This window comes from Balaenoptera borealis, assembly GCF_965194805.1.
Source record: "Balaenoptera borealis genome assembly, chromosome: 19".
Classification (NCBI taxonomy): Eukaryota; Metazoa; Chordata; class Mammalia; order Artiodactyla; family Balaenopteridae; genus Balaenoptera; species Balaenoptera borealis.
Window position 1 is genome coordinate 53,497,153 of NC_138878.1, and position 23,058 is coordinate 53,520,210.

At 36.0% G+C, this 23,058-nt stretch overlaps 1 protein-coding gene and 1 long non-coding RNA gene across 2 annotated transcripts in view; one reads left to right on the forward strand and one right to left on the reverse strand.

The window, feature by feature from the left end:
* On the forward strand, positions 1–12,655 carry LOC309616657. Its single transcript, XR_014237552.1, has 2 exons — positions 1–3,502; positions 6,048–12,655. It is a non-coding gene; the product is annotated as an uncharacterized lncRNA (long non-coding RNA).
* Positions 1–23,058, reverse strand: part of ZNF382 (zinc finger protein 382) — a 58,942-nt gene that overhangs the window by 9,972 nt on the left and 25,912 nt on the right. The window contains exons 2-4 of the mRNA XM_082367421.1: positions 21,476–21,549; positions 19,037–19,163; positions 18,669–18,764 (exon numbers count right to left, since the gene is read on the reverse strand). Coding sequence (XP_082223547.1) covers positions 18,669–18,764; positions 19,037–19,163; positions 21,476–21,484 — 232 coding nt within the window. The 5' untranslated portion in view covers positions 21,485–21,549. The remainder of the gene's footprint in view (positions 1–18,668; positions 18,765–19,036; positions 19,164–21,475; positions 21,550–23,058) is intronic.

Here is a 23,058-nt window from a genome sequence, read left to right on the forward strand (position 1 = left end):
AATACAATTAACACCAGTAAGTCTTCACATAAACGTTATGGATAAGATATATATACAAACAACCCATGGTGGGACTGTCTATCTCACTACTGTAGTCTACAGAAAGGCCAAAATAAATTACCTCTTGGAGGGAAAATGTATATAACATTAAAATGAGGAAAAATTGCCATAAGCAAACAACATTTATATCTTTGGGATGTTGTAAATATAAGCTACATTAGGCAGGTGTAATAAACACAAGGGCAAGTAAGCAGAAGATAAAGGATGGTGAAAGTGGGATTGCTCTTGGAATGGGCGGATTCAGAGATAATGGAGGGAGCCTATCAAGGGTACTAAACAGTAAGCAATGAAAATGTTCAGGTGAAGATGAAAGACTATATATTTATTCCCTAATGACTAAATAAGTGTTATAAAATACTTCCATGTGTTTCTTCCTCACTTGTATTTAGCCCACCCATGGCAAATGAACTTTCTCAGGACTCATTTCCTAGTGCAAACAGACACACTAGTCTATAGTCTAGACCCTAACTCTCCATATCACTGCAATTTTTTTCTCTTGAAAAGGAAGAATTGGGAAAACATAATTCCATTAGGAATTGTAAAATAAACCAGAGGACAAAGCATATCTGCAACATGAATATAATCACTGTTATGTTCTGACTGCTGCTACCATCAATGTATTCTTCCAGAAATGATCAATAACTAAATTCTCTTGACCGTCAATTATAACTTTTCCTCCTTTCAATTTGCTAAATTACTTTTTCAGTTTTAGGGAAGGATGGGTTCAAGTTTTCCTCCCAGTGGAGTAACATACCTTAACTCTGCTATTTCCTATTGGGGTTGTGAAAGATAGAATTCTTCAATGTATAGGTACAGCACTGATTGGCCTTAAAAACTATATCTTACTACTGTTAACTTACTACCACCCATATCTGGTGGGGTAATTTTAAAGATGGATTCATCTTACTCACGACTTACATCTTATTTACAACAGCCCTTTTATCCCATCAAACTAGACATCGAAAGGTAAACAGGTAATACTGTATCATATATTTATAAAATGGAATACTTCAGTGAAATTTATACAATGGTATACCATTCAGCAATAAAAAGGAAAAAACCTACTGATACATAATGACAAAAGGGATGAATCTCAAATATTTTTCAGATTTAAAGCTTTATGCAAAAGAGTACACGTCGTACAATTCCATTTATGTGTAGTTCTAGGACACACAAAACTAATCTGTATCAATAATTGGAATTATACTGCCTTGCTGAGAATTCAACCACCTTCAGGGACATGCTACAATCCAATTTATCCAAAAGCCTTCACATATTCTTTCTACCCTTCAATGTCTATTTTGTCTGAAATTAGTATAAAATTATAGTCTGGACCATCCATTTCAAGCAATCTTTCAACAACCTGCTATTTTCATATAATATTATATGTAAAATGCTCAATTTGATAATAATGCCTTCCCAACTAAAACTTATGCTCTTGGACGTCAACATTTTATTGACTATCTTCTTCGAAACCTTCTGAGTATACATTAACACACTTATCAGTGGTAAAGAGATATGATCTTGACATGTATATCTAAAAAGAACTTACCATTAAATGATTTTTGAATGGATGAGAAAGATGTTTTCCTTGCATACTACCACAGGCCATCAATCAAGTAACTATCGGAATATCTAGCCTCTGCTACAAGCCACAGTAAGGAAAAGTAAAAGAGAGGACCTTATTTTGAGGGAATTGTTAATCAGATGGGAAAAGAGGCCTCAGATAAAACAGTGTTGAATCAGGTAGCAAATTACCAGATCATATCAGAGGATTTGTCTGTTTGCATGTTTATAGACACTAAGTATAATGTGAATGCAGAAAAAAAGGAACTGACATGCTTTGGAGTCATCAAAGAACATTTCATGGGGAAGTGAAATTTGATCTTTTAATCAAAGGATATGTAGTATTGTGTGGTAAAGAATATATAATCTTGCCCAAAGAGAAGTCTGACATTTGCCTTTGGATTCTGGGAGGTAATCTCTAAGTCCTTGGAATGTCATGCCTGAGAGGAAAATTAATTGCCTGGGAGTCTTTGGCCAGCCAGAAAGTAACAATGTGATTTGGGGGGGGGTGGTCTTTGAGTCACACCAACAATGTGCTTGAGAACGAGGGGCTTTGGGTCACAGAATATTAGCTCAGTCTCTTAAGGGGCTAGAAACTTAGGTCAGCCACATGGGCAGTCAAGCATGCCTATGTGATGGAGCCCTAATATAAGCTTTGGACAATAGACTTGGGTGAAGCTTCCCTGGCTGGCAGTATTCTATATGTATTGTCACAGGGAAGTAACACTGTCCATGACTCCAGAGAGAGGACTACTAGAAGCTCTGTGTTTGGTACTTTCCTGGACTCTGCCTTATGTGCTTCTCCCCTTGGCTAATTTTAATATGTATTCTTCTCTTACAAACCATAACTGTGAGTATTATAGCTTTCAGTAATTTTTTAAGTCCTTATAGAAAACTATTGATCCTAACAGTAGTTGTGGGGACCCTTGAACCTACAGTTGGTATCAGAAGTGATGGTGGCCTTGTGTGTACTACTGTACTCTCTTAGTTTGTAGTTGGCTAACTTTGCAAGTATCCTTATGGTTATATGGCAGCTGTCATATAATGAAAGGTCCAGTGTGAAGAATAAAATCAATTGTATTGAGTACATTTGGGAGATTCGAACAGACATTAGCAGGAATTCTTAGTCAAAAAGAGAAATACATGTGGAATGACCAGATGGAATATTATTCTGTCAGCCCTTGAAAAAGAAGGGATTTAAATTTTATATAATAAGTGATATCTTTTTTGCATATTGACTGAAAGAAAACTGAAAGAACTGGAAAAAAAATCATGGCAAATCTAAATAGTAATTACAGCAGTCCACACCTGAAATAACATGGCTCTCGCTTTTGAAGATGTCAGTGGCAAACGAGAATATGAGAGGATGTAAAGATATTTCATGGAGTGAAATAAAACACAAATTGTGGAGAGATGATTTTTAAAATATTGCAGAGATGATGGAATCAACCTGATGTTACAAGAAGCTGACTACTGGAACAAAAGGATATACAAAGATAAGATAAAGTTAATGACTATTATTTCTGAAATATCAATAACCAAAAGGATGAGACAAGTGACACTATATTGCTGTAGGCAGATTAAAATATACCAGTAGAGTCCAAGTGGGAGAAATGGGCTGAAAATGGCTATTTGAAAGCCATTCACATAAAACAAGGAAATCACAACTTGAGAATGGATCAGATTATTACAGTTTACATGGCTTTTATAAAGACAAGAACTGAGGATGAAGAAAGATTCTTTAAGGATACCGATGAGAGCCTACTGAAATAAAATCCATTTATTCAACAAATATTTATTTTTTCAGAGGGAAGAAAAGCAACCAAGATGAAAAAGGCACTCAGGAACGTAGGATAAGTTTTTCACCCAAATCAAGGTGGGTACATATCAGGAATCTGAGCACTATGTTATGAAACACGGAGATTTGTTGGGAAGAAATTTATTGAAAGAAGTGATACTGAAATTATCACTTTAGTCCAAGTCATATGGATTTTGAAACCTGATAGTAGGTCTCACAGTGAGAATGGGATATGAGACTGAGTGCAGGAAACAAGTAGAAGAGGAAAGGAAAGAAAGAAAATGAAAACTAAGAGGAAGATTAATATTAGCAATGATTACCCTTTTATATTTTGGATAGATTTAAGAATGCGTATAAATAGGAGACTATAATAAAAGAAGAAAGAGAAAGAGCTGAAATGTTAAAGAAAGAGATGAAAAACAGAAGAAAGGCCTAAACCAGCAGTTTCCAAGAGACCCTTATGGGAGGTCCACAAAGTCAAAAATATTTTTGTTAGTAATAACACTTCAGGGGGACTTCTCTGGTGGTCCAGTGGTTAGAACTTCACCTTCCAGTGCAGGGGGTGCAGGTTCAATACCTGGTTGGGGAGCTAAGATCCCACATGCCTCGTGGCCAAAAAACCAAAACATAAAACAGAAGCAATATTGTAACAAATTCAATAAAGACTTTAAAAATGGTCCATATCAAAAAATCTTTTAAAAAAAGATAATAATAACACTTCATTGGGACTTCCCTGGCCGTCCAGTGGTTAAGACTCCGTGCTCCCAATGCAGGCGGCATGGGTTCAACCCCTGGCCAGGGAATTAAGATCCTGTATGCCGCATGGGGCAGCCAAAATAATAATAAAAATAACAACACTTCATTATTAACAAAAATAATAGAATTTTAAACTGTGTTCTTATTTGCGTTAGTGGGGCAAAAGCACTGGTGGGTGTCTTATGGAATTTTAATTTATAGAGGTGACTGAGTGATGACACAGAGAGGTTAATGCTATTAAAAGAAAATTTTTTATTACTTACCTTTCCTGAGAGGAGGGGCCATGCCATGCCATGCAGGGCCACATGGGGAAGCACCAGGTTTGGTCAGGAGGCAGAAAGAAGCAAGGGGAAAGTGTAGGCCAGAGCCTTTACTGGGGCTTGCTTCCATGGGAAAGGCAAGGCAGGGCAGGGGAAACAGCTTAGGATTGGCTAGTTTGAAGAGTGTTGGCAGGTTACGGGTTATAGGGGAGCTCTCCAGTTGTCTGATACCTGATCCTGGGTGATTTAGGGCAGGGTAAATATTGGCTTGGTGTCTGTGAGTTAGAAAAAGGAGGTGGTTGAGGATATGGAGTGGGGATTGGTTGATTTGTATATGAAAGGTGGGCTCACCAACAAGTTGTTTGTTTACTATTTCTAGAAATTGGCTAGCTCTGGGAAGGGCAATCTCTCCTCAGCCAGTAGGGCACCCCAAAGATGTCAAAACATAAAATATAGAAAATTTAACAATGATTGATACGGTGGGTAAAATGCTGGCACATTAACATATATCAAAGCACTGGCACCAATCTATAATAGTAATCACTGCATTTCTAACTACCACACACTCGCAGGAAAAAAGTTTCACTTAAGACTTTTTGATAGAGCAGAAAAAATTCATTAATTTTATTAGATCTCCACCCTTGAGTACATATATTTTCAATATTCTGTGTGATTGTTAAAGAATTTTGCATACAGCACTTCTTTTGCATACCAGAGTACAGTTGATCTTTAAATAACACTGGGAGTTAGTGGCGCCAACCCTCTGCACAGTCAAAAATCTGCATATAACTTATAGTTGGCCCTCAGTTCCTCCATACCCACAGTTCCACATCTGTGGCTTCAACCAACTGTGGATCGTGTAGTATTGTAACATTTGCTATTGAGAAAATTTGCATGTAAGTGGACCTGCACAGTTCAAATGCATGTTGTTCAAGGGCCAATCATATAATGTATTTTGTGAGGAAAAGTGCTGGTGTAATTATGTGAGTTGAGAACTAAATATCTACATTTTGTGGAACAGCAGTTTTACTTGAAAAAACACTATTATTCAGATGTGGGTATCTGGTAAACATTTTCTTGAACAATGTGAACCTGTCTATTCAAAGAAAACATCTGCCAATACTTGTCACCTACGATAAAAGAAGTATAAGTCATTATTTTAGAAAGCTTGTATTTGCTACAGTGAGCTTGTCAACTTCTCAATACTTAAAAGACTTTTATAATGAGATTGCTGGTGATATTAACACATGTGGGTTTGGGGTTTTAAAAAAAATATTGGTATGGAAATGTGTCAAAATTTGGCAGACCTGTATGCACCAGTGAACTGTTACTTTCCAAATGACCAATACATAATATTACAAAACAATGCATGGATAAAATATTTAAATAGACCATTGGATTTTATGTAATAGTCTACAACAGTTCATTGTTATGATTTCAGATTTTATATTGCAACTAACTGTTTAGAAAAAACCAATTGTTAAGTGGCAACTAACTGCTTAGGAACTACCAATTGTTAAGTTTGGGTGTAGTATTAATGAAGAATATCCATGACAATCTAAAAAGGCTTTTAAAATATTTCTCTTTCAATACATATACACATGAAGGAAGATTTTCTCCATATATTTCAATTAAAACAACATATTGCAACAGACTAAATGTACAATCAGATGTGAAAATCAGCTATCTTTTATTCAGCAAGACATTAAATAAACTTCAATCATGTAACAATGCTCCTTTGCTCACTTTTCTCTTTTGAAAAATAGTTTTTGTTTGTAAAAATATGATTTTTATGTCAACATGTAATGACTTTATTATATTTACATTGTTCTTTTTAAATGAAATAAATGAATATTTTTAAATGTGTTTTAATTTTGAATAGGATATACACGCATTCACAAAGTTCTTTTAATTCTTAATAATTTTAAGAGTATAAATAAGTCCTGCAGCTGCATGTAAATCAATGAAGTTAGAACACACCCTCACACCATGCACAAAAATAAACTCAAAGTGGCTTAAAGACTTAAACATAAAACAAGACACCATAAAACTCCTAGAAGAGAGCATAGGCAAAACATTCTCTGACATAAATCGTACCAATGTTTTCTTAGGTCAGTCTCCCGAGGCAATAGAAATAAAAACAAAAATAAACAAATGGGACCTAATCAAACTTACAAGTTTTTGCACAGCAAAGGAAACCATAAAAAAAAAAAAAATTTGCAAATGATGCAACAGACAATGGCTTAATCTCCAAAATATACAAACAACTCATGTAACTCAACAGCAAAAAAACAAACAACCCAATTGAAAAATGGGCAGAAGACCTTAATAGACATTTCTCCAAAGAAGACATACAGATGGCCCAGTAGGCACTTGAACAGATGTTCAACATCACTAATTATTAGAGAAATGCAAATCAAAAGTACAGTGAGGTACTACCTCACACCGGCCAAACTGGCCATCATTATAAAGTCTACAAATAACAAATTCTGGAGAGGATGTAGAGAAAAGGGAACCCTCCTACACCACTGGTGGGAATGTAAGTTGGTACAGCCACTATGGAAAACAGTATGGAGGTTCCTCAGAAAACTAAAAATAGAATTACCATATGATCCAGCAATCCCACTCCTGGGAATATACCCAGACAAAACTATAATTCAAAAAGATACATGCACCCCTATGTTCATAGCAGCACTGTTCACAATAGCCAAAACATGGAAACAACCTAAATGTCCATCGACAGATGAATGGATAAAGAAGATATGGTACATATATACAATGGAATATTACTCAGCCATAACAAAGAAAGAAATAATGCCATTTACAGCAACATGGATGCAACTAGAGATTATCATACTAAGTGAAATAAGTCAGAAAGAGAAAGACAAATATCATATGACATCACTTATATGTGGAATCTAAAATATGGCACAAATGAACCTGTCTACAAAACAGAAACAGACTCACAGACATAGGGAACAGACTTGCAGTTGCCAAGGGAGGAGGAGGGAGAGGGATGGAGTGGGAGTTTGCGGTTGGTAGATAAAAACTATTACATTGAGAATGGATAAACAACAAGATCCTACTATATAGCACAGGGAACTATATTGAATATCCTGTGAAAAACCATAATGGAAAAGAATATAAAAAAAGAATGTCTGTATGTGTATAACTGAGTCACTTTGCTGTACAGCAGAGATTGGCACAACATTGTAAATCAACTATACTTAAATAAAAAAAATTTTTTTTAAGTCCTGAGACTAAAAAGTTTGAGAACTGCTGTCTTAGACATTCAAAATTCTGGTAATAGCAAAGAAGTTTGTATCAGAACAACCTTCCAACTGATAACAATGATAACTATGGACCAATTATAGAAGACCAACTTGTTTGAAGACACTAAAGAATGATCAAAAGCAGGCAGAAACTGGAATGGTTACAACCTTTGAAAGAAAGAAACCACACTGCAATAAGATCTACTTTTATCCAGGTCTTCCACTGTGTGCCCTGGTAGTTCATGCAGCACACAGGGGATAGATCTCAAGGAGAAAGCTGGAGTCATTCTGTGCAGAAGAATCAGAGATCAGAGTTCAGGAGTACTAGAGTGGCTGTAAATTGAGGACAAAATCCAAGGATGAAGAAAGCATAGAAGGAAAGCCCCAACGTTAGCAGAAACCCCTCCTCAAAACCTTGGTTAACTTCATTTCTACAGAGTAAGACTGCAAGGAGCATAAAGGGAAAAGACAGCTGGAACACTGAAAGAACTCAGCAGAGATTTCAGCAGCTACTTAACTCTGCAAAAACAGTTTTTAATTCCAGTCCTGTGCCAAGTTAGAAGAACCTGGTTAAAACTTTGGTTTTTCTACTGAAATCCCAGAAGGGCCATGAATTAGGAGTAAAGGCTGCATCCCAGGACTTAGAGCAATACCATAAAACTAAAGGCAAAACTGAAACTGAAATAGAAATAATCTAAACAATTTAAAAGCAACCTGACAAAAGAATCGACATGAGCCTCCAGTAACTTAACCTCCTGTAAGATTAAAACTCAGCAATCTTCAGAGGAAGAAAAAGGATCCAGCAACTTCACAACATGTTATATAAAGCCTTCCTGAGAAGAAACAGGAAAATGTGACCAATAGGGAAGATAAAAACCATTCAACAGAAACAGGCTGATATATGTCCCTATGTTGAAATTAGAAGACATTTAAAATAACTATGATAAATATGTTTACAAATCTACAAGAAAAGATGGAAATATGGGTGAAGAGATGGAGTAGTCAGGAGGCATAAGGAAATGCAAACTGAAAAAACCCCAATAGCTGAAATATAAAGTTCACTGGATGGGTTTAACAGCAAATAAACATAAGAGAATAAAGAATCAGTAAACTTGAAGTCAGGTTAACAGAAATTACCCAAACTAAAAGAACTTTAAAAATCCTTAGTGAACTACAGGGTAGGATGAAATGATTTAAAATATAATTGAGAATAGAGCAAGAAAAAAACTGTAGAAGTACAGACCAAAATTTTCCCAAGTTTTATCTAAAACAAGAACTCTGTGAACTTGCTAAATTCACTTATTAGTTCTACCAGTTCTTTTCTTTTAGATTCCTTAGGATTTACTATGTACACAATCATGTCACGTACAAATGAAGATAGTTCCCTTTCTAATCTGAAGCCTTTTAACTTCTTTTTCTTGCCTTATTGTACTGACTTGTGTCCTGTATAATGTTTAATAGAAGTGGTGATAATGGACATCCTTTCTTTGTTTTTGTTCTTAGAGGAAGAGCATTCATGCTTTCACCACTGAATGTGATGGTGGCTATGTTTTTCGAAGATATTCTTTAGGAAGTTGAGGAAATTCCCTTGGATTGCTAATAAATAGATTTATAATAAATATAAATTGAATTTAATTATTTTCCTGCATTTACCGAGATGATTGTGGTCTTCTCTTTTATCTTTCTATACTTTAAGTGGTAGCTTATATCCTTGAGTTTCGACCTCTTTTTATCTTTACATGGTGAATTATATAGCTTTTTATTTTTAATGTAATTAATTAATTTATTTATTTTGGCTGTGTTGGGTCTTCGTTGCTGCACACAGGCTTTCTCTAGTTGTGGTGAGCGGAGGCTACTCTTTGTTGCAGTGCGCGGGCTTCTCATTGAGGTGGCTTCTCTCTCTTGTTGCAGAGCAGGGGCTCTAGGAGTGCGGGCTTCAGCAGTTGCAGCACATAGGCTCAGTAGTTGTGGCACGTGGGCTCTAGAGCACAGGCTCCGTAGTTGCAGTGTGCGGGCTCTAGAGCATGGGCTCTAGAGCACAGGCTCAGTAGTTGCGGCGCACAGGCTTAGTTGCTCCGCAGCATGTGGGATCTTCCCAGACCAGGGCTCGAACCCATGTCTCCTGCATTGGCAGGCAGATTCCTAACCACTGCGCCACCAGGGAAGTCCCTATAGCTGATTTTTGAATTCCAAATCAACTTTGCTTTCCTGGGATAAACTCCTTTTGGCCATGTGGTATCATCCTTTTAAAATACTGCTAAATTCAGTTATTTTTTTAGATTCAGTTTTATAATATTTTATTAAGGATTTTTATATCTAGCTTCATGAAGGATGTTGCTATGTAGTTTTCTATTCTTATAGTGCCTTTGATTGTGGATAATGCTGGTCTTATAAAATGAGTTGGGAAGTGTTCTCTCCTACTCTTATTGGTTGGTATAAAATTGTCTGTATATTCCCTAATGGTCCTTTTAATGTCTGTAGGATCTGTAGTGATATAGCCTCTTTAATTTTTGATATTGGTGATATGTCTTCTATTTTTTATTAGTAATATAGCTATGGTTTATTAATTTTATTATTTTAATGTATCAGCTTTTGGCTTCACTCATATATTCTTCTTCTGTTATGTATTTCATTGATTTCTGCTTTAGTCAATTTTTTCCTCTTACTAACTTTTGAGTTTAATTTACTTTTCTTTTTCTAGTTACTTAGGGTGACAGTTTAACCCCTGTTTTAGGCCCTGATTTAAAGGGATAAAAATTTTTAATGCTGCTATAGTTGCATCCCACACATTTTGATATGTTGTCTTAATTATCATTCAGTTCAAAATACCTTCTAATTTACCTTAGGATTTCTTCCTTGTTTCATGGGTTATTTGGAAATATGATTAATTTCCAAAAATTTGGGGAATTTAGAGATACGTTTTTGATTTCTAAATTAATTCTACTGTGGTCAGAAACTATACACTATGATTTCAGTTCTTTTTAATTTATTGATACTTGTTTTATGCCCAGCATGTACAGTCTATCTTGGTGAATGTTCCATGTAAAATAGTCTATAAAGATTAACTAGGTACAACTGATTGTGTTTCAAGCCTTCCACAGCCTTATTGATTTTCTTTCTCTTTGTTCTCTCAATTACTGAGGGAAAAGTATTTATATCTTAAGCTATAATTATATTGCTTCTTTCAGGGAGCAAATTTGGTTCTGGAGAAAATGAAAAAAGAAAATCTTACATATTACTATGGCTTGTGGCCCTCCAAAGGGTAACAGAACATAGATTATGGTATTAAAATTTCATGGGGGGGCAATTAGAAAGAAAATTTCTAAAAAGACTTTTTAGGGTAGTGAAAATGATAAAAAGCTGAGAAACACTGAAGTATTTTGAAGCTGTTACAGTTGTTATGACTTCTTAATGAAGTGTCCCTCTTTATCACTGTAATATTCCATTTTCTGAAATCTACTTTGACATATGGCCGCTCCCATTTTCTTCTTAGTGTTTGCATGTGTAATAGAGTCAGATTCTATTTTTGATGTCTTACTGCTGACAACTTCCTAGACCCACTCCCTTTTTTTCCGCAGTCAGAAACCTTGCATGTTCTCTCTGTTGGTGCTGGCAGGAAGTTTAAACCATGCAAGCCCTAGCCTATGTGTAGAGACCTGACCTTACCCCCCACCAAAACACAATAAACACCAAAGCCAGACACCCCTCCTTGCTCTCTCAAGCCATTTTAGGACCAGCTTGGGAATCTTCCCTGCTCTCCCTAGAAAACCTCATTATGTGAGATTTCAGTCTTGATATCTGTCCCAAATTTTGGGTGAGTGCAGGGGGGGATGATCTCATCCCCACATAGGGCAATCGCAAGACAGTATGGTACATATTTTTTCATCATTTTATGTTTTACCTACCTGTGTCTTTATATTTTAATACATAGGACATAGTTGGGTCTTTCTTTTCATTTCAGATACTGAATAGTCACCTTTAGAAGCTTCTTTTGGTTTTTATTTCGATCTTGCTATCTTGCCTCATTATGTTCATTTTCAGTTTACATCCTTGATGATACTCAAGTCATTTATAATGGCTGTTTTAACATCCTTGTCAGAGAATTCCATCACCTCTACCTTTTTTAGGTCTGTTTTTATTAATTGAGTTTTTTTCCTATTGAATGATTTTTTTCCTGTTTATGGGTCATATTTTCCTCCTTCTTCATATGTTTAATAATTTTTGATTGGATATCAGACATTATCAATTTAATGTTGTTGAGTTTAAGATATGGTTGTATTTTCATAAAGAGTATTTTCTTTTTTTGGCATTCTGTGGCAGCCAGAGTTGCACCACTAGGACCTCCCTTCAAAAAGAACTTACCATTCATGTGCAAGAACTGTTAGCATCTTCAGGATGCTCTTCAGATTTTGAACCAAGACAGGGTCTCCCCAGGGAATCCCCACCAAAATGACTGAACACTGAGTGGGTACTAGAGGGTGGCCATTTCTGTCCATTAGGACTCCTCTGATGAGCAGTCTTTGCTTCAGAGGAGTTAGGCTGGTTGAGACTTTGTCATATCTGCATAATGGTCTAAGGGTCTCCCTGCCCAATCCCCTTTCCTTCCACATATCTGTATCATGGTCTGATGGCTTTCTGTTTCTGATCTTACTTCTTCCTTTATCTTTCATAGATGTCACCTCTAAGAAATCTATTACACTCCCAACTCCATCTCAGCATCTCCTTGGAGGACCCAACAGGCACACAGCAGTTATTTTTGGATTAGTTTAATCCTCTTGATGCTTTAATTTAAGCCCTTTTATGACAAATCTTGCAGTCTTTAATCTATTGCCCCATTTATTAGGTGTGACCTTTCTAGGGTGTCTATCTAATGTCCTATGTATTAACAAGTTCTCTCCGCTCTGGCTGAAGGGAAATAAAATGATTCCTGGTGCAGCAGGCTATGAGAATTGTTTGTCTCACAACACTGTTGTAATTGTATTTTTCTTAGAACATGTCCTTGCCTGGTCTCATGGGGTTTCACCTACCCACGTGCAGACTTATCTTTAGCCAAGACTCAAGGGGAACCTTTTCAAGATTTGGGGAACTCTTTCTCTGCATAACTCCCTCTTTTGGAAAGTGTGTCCTGCAAATTCTAGTCACCTCAATTTCCTTGAATGCCAATGTTGTTCCCCTAAAGTCAGTAAAACTGCCAGGTTCTTTCTGGATTCCTCTCTCTGCACTGCAGTCTGGAAGTTGCCTTCAAATGAAAGCCTGGAATGAGGTAGGGTGCATCTCATTTATTTATCTTCTCTCAGGAATCCAGGCCTGTGCTGCCTGTTGTTCAATATCTGAAAATAGTTTTGTCCAGTTTTCTAGTTGTTTCCTGTAGAAGTATAATTCTAGACTCTGTTACTTCCTCAGGGCTGGAAGCAGAAGTTTTGAATTATAAAAATGCAGGCCCAAATGGCTTAACAATGATTTTCTTCAAACATTTAAGGTAGCAACAATGCCAATCTTACAGAAATTCCATAAGAAAGTAGATGAAAAGGAAACACCCCCAGTTTTATATGGCTGACACAATTCTGGATACAAAAACTTTTCAATCACATTACAAGAAAACTACAAACCACTATCCTTGGTAAAATCATGCATTTAGCTTACTAAAATATTAGCAAACCAATTTCATCAATCTATAAGACAGATAATGCATCTTGTCCAACCGGGGTTCATCCCAGGAGCCCAAGCTTGGTTTAAAATTCAAATTAATCAATGTAATACACACAGTAACAGATTAAAAAAGAAATATCATATGATCATCTCAACAGGTGCTGAAAAAGCATTTAACATCAACATCCATTCATAATTAAAATTGTCCGAAAACTAGGGAAAAAAGAGAACTTCCAGAATCTAACAAAGAGCACTTATGAAAAATCTACAGTTAATATTAAGCTAAAGAATGAAATATTAAATGTCTACCTTCTAAATTTAGTGAACTGCTAAGGATGCTCACTCTCACTACCTCTATTCAACATTGTATTGTAGATCCTAGTCAGTACAACAGGGTAAGAAAAAGAAATGAAAGCAATAAAGTATGCAAATGTAGAAGTGAAATATGTTATTTCAACAAGGCCTGTTTTATGTATAGAAAATCTAAAAAAAATACCAAAACAAATAAAGAACAACAGTAACAACAACAAAATTTAATACCATCAAAAGAAATATGCAAAGTCAATATCTAAAAGTCAATTGTGGAGACACATATTAAGAACAAGCTGGAAAAATAAATTTAAAAAATCTCATTATTTACAATAGCATCAAAAATTTTAAAAGCTTAAAGATAAACTTAATAAAATATGTATAAGACCTCTATACTAAAAATAATAAAACACTGCTTATGGGAATTAGAGAAGCTAACTAAAATGTTCAGATATAGTATAGTCATGGACTGGAAGACTCAATATTGCTGAGATGTTATTTCTCACCAATAAAAATCCCAGCATATTTATTTAGAGAAACCAAGATGGTACTGGCACAAAAACAGAAATATAGATCAATGGAACAGGATAGAAAGCTCAGAGATAAACCCACGCACATATGGTCACCTTATCTTTGATAAAGGAGGCAAGAATATACAGTGGAGAAAAGACAGCCTTTTCAATAAATGTTACTGGGAAAACTGGACAGCTACATGTAAAAGAATGAAATTAGAACACTCCCTAACACCATACACAAAAATAAACTCAAAATGGATTAAAGACCTAAATGTAAGGCCAGACACTATCAAACTCTTAGAGGAAAACATAGGCAGAACACTCTGTGACATAAATCACAGGAAGATCCTTTTTGACCCACCTCCTAGAGAAATGGAAATAAAAACAAAAATAAACAAATGGGACCTAATGAAACTTAAAAGCTTTTGCACAGCAAAGGAAACCATAAATAAGACAAAAAGACAACCCTCAGAATGGGAGAAAATATTTGCAAATGAAGCAACTGACAAAGGATTAATTTCCAAAATTTACAAGCAGCACATGCAGCTCAATATCAAAAAAACAAACAACCCAATCCAAAAATGGGCAGAAGACCTAAATAGACATTTCTCCAAAGAAGATATACAGATTGGCAACAAACACATGAAAGAATGCTCAGCATCATTAATTATTAGAGAAATGCAAATCAAAACTACAATGAGATATCATCTCACAGCGGTCAGAATGGTGATCATCAAAAAATCTACAGACAATAAATGCTGGAGAGGGTGTGGAGAAAAAGGAACCCTCTTGCACTGTTGGTGGGAATGTAAATTGATACAGCCACTATGGAGAACAGTATGGAGGTTCCTTAAAAAACTAAAAATAGAACTACCATACGACCCAGCAATCCCACTACTGGGCATATACCCTGAGAAAACCATAATTCAAAAAGAGTCATGGGGGCTTCCCTGGTGGCGCAGTGGTTGAGAATCCGCCTGACAATGCAGGGGACATGGGTTCGATCCCTGGTCCAGGAAGATCCCACATGCCACGGAGCAACTAAGCCCGTGTACCGCAACTACTGAGCCTGTGCTCTAGAGCCTGCGAGCCACAACTACTGAAGCCCCCACGCCTAGAGCCTGTGCTCTGCAACAAGAGAAGCCACCGCAATGAGAAGCCTACACACCGCAATGAAGAGTAGCCCCCCTGCGCCGCAACTAGAGAAAGCCCACGTGCAGCAACGAAGACCCAACACAGCCAAAAATAAATGAATAAAAAAAAAATTAAAAAAAAACAAAAAAGAGTCATGTACCAAAATGTTCATTGCAGCTCTATTTACAATAGCCAGGACACGGAAGCAACCTAAGTGTCCATTGACAGATGAATGGATAAAGAAGATGTGGCACATATATACAATGGAATGTTACTCAGCCATAAAAAGGAACGAAACTGAGATATTTGTAGTGAGGTGGATGGATCTAGAGACTGTCATACAGAGTGAAGTAAGTCAGAAAGAGAAAAACAAATACCGTATGCTAACACATATATATGGAATCTAAAAAAAAAAAAAAGGTCAGAAAAACCTAGGGGCAAGATGGGAATAAAGATGCAGACCTACTAGAGAATGGACTTGAGGATACAGGGAGGGGGAAGGGTAAGCTGGGACAAAGTGAGAGAGTGGCATGGACATATATACACTACCAAACGTAAAATAGATTGCTAGTGGGAAGCAGCCGCATAGCACAGGGAGATCAGCTTGGTGCTTTGTGACCACCTAGAGAGGTGGGATAGGGAGGGTGGGAGGGAGGGAGACACAAGAGGGAAGAGATATGGGGACATATGCATATGTATAACTGATTCACTTTTTTATAAAGCAGAAACCAACACACCATTGTAAAGCAATTATACTCCAATAAAAGATGTTAAAAAAATAAAATAAAATAAAATAAAATAAAGAAACCAAGAAGTTGATTCTAAAATGTATTTGAAAAAGAAAATGAAAATGACCTGGAATAGCCAAAACAATTTTTTAAAAAGAAGAAAGTTAAGAGGACTTACTCTGACATCAAGACTTATTATAAAGCTACAATAATCAAAGACCAGGTGGTATTAGTAATAGGACTTAAATTATATCAAAGGAAAGAATACTCTAGAAATAGACGGACACAAATACAGTCAAACAATTTTTGATAAGATCATCAGAGCAACTTAATTCAATTCAACAAGTGATGGGACAAATTGATATCTGTATGGAAGAAAACAGACTCTTAACACTTACCTCATACCATAAATAAAACTTAACGAGATGGATCATAGAACTAATTTAAAAGAAGCAAATTATACACAACATTTTTAGAAAAAAATACAGGAAACTATCTTTACAACCTAAGGCAAATATTTGTTTGAGAGGTCAAAGAAATAATGATAAAAGAAAAAAATGATAAACTGGACTTCAAAAACTTGTGCTTATTGAAAGACACCATTAAAATGAGTAGGCAAGCCACAGACTAGAGGAAATATATGTAATACCTATATCAAACAAAATACTTCTATCAGAAAATGTAAAGAATTCCTACTATTCAAGGAAAAAAAATATTACCCAATAAAAAATGGGTAAAACATTTGAACAGATACCTCTGAAGAAGATATAAAAAGCACTTGAAAAAGTTCTCAACATCATTAGTCATAAAAGAAATCTAAATTGAAACTGCTAAGATATGCTACCATTCTTCAGAGTAGTACTTCACAATGACCAAAATGAAAATATTGATAACATCAAATGTGAAAGAGAATGTGGAAGGCAATCAAAATTCTCATACATTGCTGGTAAAAGTTTAAAATGCTATGGTAACTTTTAAAAACTGGCAGCTTCTAAAATGTGAACTATAAACTTGCCTTATGAATGAGCAACACCATCTGATAGGTATTTACTGAGAAGAAATAAAAACGTGTGTCCACAAAAAGATTTTTACAGGAATGTTCACAGAACCTTTATTCATAATAGCCCCAGGGACTTCCCTGGCGGTCCAGTGGTTAAGACTCTGCGCTTCCACGGCAGGGGGCTTGGGTTTGATCCCTGGTCAGGGAACTAAGACCCCACATGCCATGCAGTGTGGCCAAAATAATAATAATAGTAATAGTAATAGCCCCAAACTGAAACATTTCAAATGTCTATCAATAGGAGATGCATAATAAACTGGTATCTCCATTCAATTGAATACTATCCTGTTTAATTAAAATAAACTATTTATATATGCAAAAACATGTATAAATCTCTCAGACATTAAGCTGAGTGAAAGAAAGTAGATATGAAAAAGGTCCAGAATAGACAAAACTAATCTATGTTGGTAGAAATCACAGTGGTGATCGTCTTAGGGAGGGATTGACTTGGAAGAGGCCTGATGGAACTTAATGGGTTAATGGAAGTGTCCTTTATCTTGATTAGAGTGTGAGATACGTGGGTTTATACTTCTGTCAGAACTCAAAGAACTTTACCCTTAAGATCTCTATGGACGTTATACCTACAAAGCATGGAGTGGATTCTTGGTAAAGTAATAGCAGCCAATAGCTCTACAAGCATAAGGCACACAAGGAAAGGATTTACGTGGGGAGCAATATTCAAAATAAAATTTAGATTTTAGAGGTATGGAAGTCAGTCATGTATAGACACTTCAAAGATCTCAGGCCTTTAAAAACAGATCCCTAATGAGACAGCTACTATCTGAAAAAAAAGAAGAAAAAAAGAAAATAACAGTTGTTGGTAAGGATGTGGAGAAACTGGAACCCTTGTGCATTGTTGGTGAGAATGTAAAATGGTGCAGCCACTATGGAAAACAGTATAGCAGTTTCTCAAAACATTAAACATAGAATTACTATATGATCCAGCAATTCTACTTTTGGGTATATACCCAAAAGAAAGCAATGACTCAGATATATATTTATATACCCGTATTCATAGTAGCATTATTCACAGTAGCCAAAAGGTGGAAGCAACCAAAGTGTCCACTGAGAGATGAATGGATAAGCAAAATGTGGCATGGACATATAATGGAATATTATTCAGCCTTCAAAAGGAAGAAAATTTTGATACATACTACAACATGGGTAAAACTTGAAGATATTATGTTAAGTGAAATAAACCAGTCACAAAAAGGACAAATACCATATGATTCCACTTATATGAGGTACCTACCAGTAGTCATATTCATAGAGACAGAAAGTAGAATACTGGTTGCCAGGGGCTAGTGGGGGGTGGTAATGGGGAGTTATTGTTTAATGGGTACAGAGTTTTACTTCTGACAGATGAAGGGTTCTGGAGATGGATGGTTGTGATAGTGGCACAACTATGTAAAAATACTTAATGCCATGGAACTATATGCTTAAAAATTGTTAAGATGATAAATTTTATGTGTATTTTACCACAATTAAAAAAATAGATCTCTGAAAATATTCAAAGGCATCAACTACCTGAGTCCACTGGACTTTATCGATACAGACTCACCGAGGTAACGCTGACTTGGAAAAATTTTCTCTGTTGTCCATAGTTCTTTTCCTTGTTCCAACTTGTGGATCATATCAGGCTTAGTCATGTGAAATCCTGATAATAAAAAATGAGACTTGGTCTAAGCTGTTGGGCTTCAAAACTATTGAAGGAAGAGAAAGATACAGTTTCAAGACGGCAGACAAGGTACACATTAACGTCCTACCAAAGTTAATACCTTGCACTAGGCCAAGTGCGGACACAATCACGCTTTCTACTAACAGAAAGGGATTCATCACCGCTGATCTTCGAAATTCAAAGTTCCATATGTTTCAGAAATTCTTGAAAGGAGATGCATGACACTGAAAGATTCAAGGAATTTTCCTTACCTACAGAGATGAGGTGACAGTAGTTTTCCAACATGACATCCCTGTAGAGGGCCTTCTGAGCAGGATCCAGTTGCTGCCACTCCTCCTGGGTGAAGTCCACAGTCACATCCTTGAATGACACTGATCCCTGTAAGGGCATAGTCTAGTTCATCCTAAAGTAATTGAAGCTAGTGAGAACTAGGCATTGGAGACCATGTTCAGTGGTCAAACTGGTTTTCTTACTTTGTGTTTTGTACTGTAGAAAATTCTCTCTGAAAATACATTCATCAGTATTTACTTATTCTCTCATAGTAAAAATACATGAGATCATACTCTTTGCCTTGAATGTGATTGGTTGCTTGGTGCACGAAAACAAATAAAACCCTGACCTTGCTCATAAGATGTTACAGGCTAAAAGAAGGGCATATGTGTAAATACATACACTCAATAGATATTACAGATGCAATGACAGAAATATGTACAAGGGAACATACTACAAAGTAAAGAAAATTTCATTTTGTATTCTAAGACTTCATTGAGGACATAAAAATTCTGTACTCACAATGAATATTTTTTGCAGAACTACATGTCATTGGCTTTTAAGATTCATGAGGAGAGTAAAACCAGTCAGTAAATTCAGGAAATAGCAAAAGGTACAGTATGTTAGGAAAGAGTCTTTGAGCTTAAGAAGAAAAAGGTATATGGAGGTAGGCAGTAGGCATATTTATGTAATACTGGATTTTTTTTCTACAGAGCAATGGTCTTAAAAATGTACTGAGCACACTCCCAACATATTTGTATTTATTTATAAATCATCAGTTGGCATTAATAGCAATCCACATTGTTAACGATTACTGTTCTTGAATGTAAACTATTAGTATTTTCCTCCTTTTCAGTATACTGTCTTGTACATTCCATTGTAATGCATACCCCACTTTGGGTCTGCTGCTTTATGGAGTATAAAAAAACATGAAGAAATGTTAAGTCATCACATATGTTATGTGAAAAAATTTGTACTTTAGAGGCAATACTCTTGAACACTAGAGAAGGCTTGAGGTGTGTTAGGTGGGAAAGACAATTAAGTAACCACTGTTAGAGATGTGTCCTAGATTAAAGTGGTATTAGTGGTCTGGACAGGAGACAATTGGTTGCTTCATGAGTTTCAACAGAACTGGTCATAAATTGGTTGTAGAGTGGAAAAAAGAGAGGCACAGCTCTTAGGTTATCTGCACAGCAAGTGGGTGGGTGATGAGACTAGAAAATGGAAATGGGAAGCAGGAGAAAGAATAAGCTGGACCAAAGGAGGTAATGAGGTAAACCTTGGACATGTACTTGAAATGTCTATGGAACATACAGGTAGTGATAGCTGTTGGAGGTTGGATATATGGTTCTGATACTCTGGTTAGAGGTCTAGGGTGGAGAGAGGTATCTGAGAGTCACTAGAATCAGATCAGTATAACCTCTGGAGTGAATATGATTGTGCATACAGAAAAAGAGACAGAGAGGAGAAGAGAACCAATTACCATCTGGGGAAAACCCAGATTGGTATTTCAAAGGTTGGTAGATGAAGAGGAATTTTCTGAAAGAAAGATATGGAAACAGGAGAAAGTATCACCTTTGATTCAAGAATAGAACATCTCAAGAGTGGATTAGCAAATGCATCTCCTTCTCTTGCACGCACATATAAAGATTAGAAGAAACTAAAAATATAAGAATAAATCTATAACAGCACTGAAACACTGTGGAAAGGTTTTCACTGGTGGGCCACAGTTTGTAGGAATTGCTGGCAGACATGGATAAAATAGAAAGATCAGAGAGCAATGTAAAATTTCAGTTTTCTGTACAAGATTGCAAGCAAATCTCTATCCTAAAAACCTCACAAAACAGGAAATCTAATCCAAAATAATAATGTGATCTATCAATTCTACCTCCCACTGTATTATTGCAAAACCTAGGTCAGTGGAGATGATCAAGGTTTTTGCATGTCTGCTCCCTGACTCCTCAGAAATTTAGATCTCAAATCAGTGTCTAGACAAGATAGATTCATTCAAGTAATATATTCCCATTTAAATGAAGATAATACATTTCTGTTCCAGCAGTACTTTTATGAGAGGACTGAGAAAGGAGATGATGAATGATACACCCAATCAATATGCAAACATTGGCTACAACTAGAAGGTGCATTTGGGGAAGACTTAAGTTTATCCGGTTGGAATGAGAGAAACTGGGAACAGGACTGCAACTAGGGTGAGGCAGGTAAGACACGTAGGGTACAAAAGTTAGAGCTGGACAGCCCTGAGGGTCCTTCTTAAATTTTGTACCTAGGCCACTTGCTTGCCCTACTGGAGACCAGTTTGATGGAAGCAAATCCCAATATCCAGAAAATTTAAGGATAGGGAAGCAAATGTTCATATAACCTAAAAACAAGTTACTTCAGAAAGAGAGGAAACATCATCTCACCTGAGGCATGGCTTTGATATTTGCAAGAGATGAAACTTCTCTTATGAGCTCTTCTTTTGGAAAAGGGAAGAGTCCTGAGAAGGCAGAGATGGGAAGATACAAGGAGCCATGTGAAACCATATTTGACTTAGATCACCCAGAATAATTCAGCTAAATCTACATCTATTTTCAGTTTCAGCACTTGCCCACTCTGTGTACCCGACACAAATCCAGGACAGAGATTAGTGGGGAAATGGACAAATCCTGTTGCCTTATCAATGCCAGAAGCCTAATCTTCTGGTGAGGTAGAATAGATTCTGGGGAATCTGTTGTAGCATGGAGAGAGGGAACATTGTGTGTTTCCCTCTGCAGCTCTACCTTCCATCTGCCATGGAACACAGATTTATCATATATTTCCAAATCGTTCTTCATGGATTTCCTACCAATTTACACTGTCTCCAGCAGTGCATGAGAATACCTCCCCACACCCTAATGAATGCAGTTGAAAATAACTTTAATCTCTGCCTACCAGATATATATATATATATATATATATATATATATATTCTAATTTACACATTTCTTATTATGAGAATAAGTTTTTATTTCTTTTCTGTGGTGACACCTTATAGTACGTCTGTTTTTCTCATAGGTGTTTATTTTCTAATTGGTTGACATTATCTTCTTTTTCAATTTAATAAATTAAACCTTTATCTATTTTAAGTTGAAAGTAATTTTTCTTAGCTGTTCATGTGACTATTAAAGTGTTTATGCCTTGTGAAGATTTTTTTCCCTGTATGTTTTATTGTTTAGCAATACTATGTTCTCAGTTGATGTGAAATGCCATCTCTATCATTATTACATATCCTTATATACTTGAGAATATTTGGACTTTCTATTTAATTTCTCTACTTCATCTCTTTATTGATTCACCTGTGCATACTACTAATTAGCATAGTTAATTATTGAAAATTAACCATTATTCATTATTAATTTATTAATAGTAATTTAAGTATTAACTACTGAGCAACTCTTTTTAGTAGTACAGGTATGGAAATAGAAAAGAAATTGATCTTTCCACACTGTAGGCTTTCAGGCAGAGAGAAGAATAGTTTGCTAAATGAAGTCTGAAGTATTGACTGCTACAGTGAATATTTTAAATCGCAAAATAATATTTTAATTACTAAAATGAGACTGGTCTTATGATTAAAAGTATACCTAATACTTTTATATCATGGAATGCCTGAAGAAGCTATTGACCCTGCCATAGATTTCATCCAGAAGCAGGAAAACTTACTTATATGTCAGTGTTGAAAGTGCTAGTTATGGGTAAAAACTGTTTTTTCCTGCATGCTACCCATGGAACACTAATCATTTTAACACATTGGTTTTAGTTCATATAATACTTCTCTGTAATGAACCTTACCATCTGGGAATTATGAAATCTTACCTCTTCCTTTCCAATACTCATACCTCTATTTTATTTGCTAAATTGCTACTGAGTTACAATTTTGCAGGCAGGCTTAATGACCACTATTCAGATAATCAAATCTTACGTACCTAACTAGTGGTCATACAGAGTCTCTCAATCACAAAACCATCAC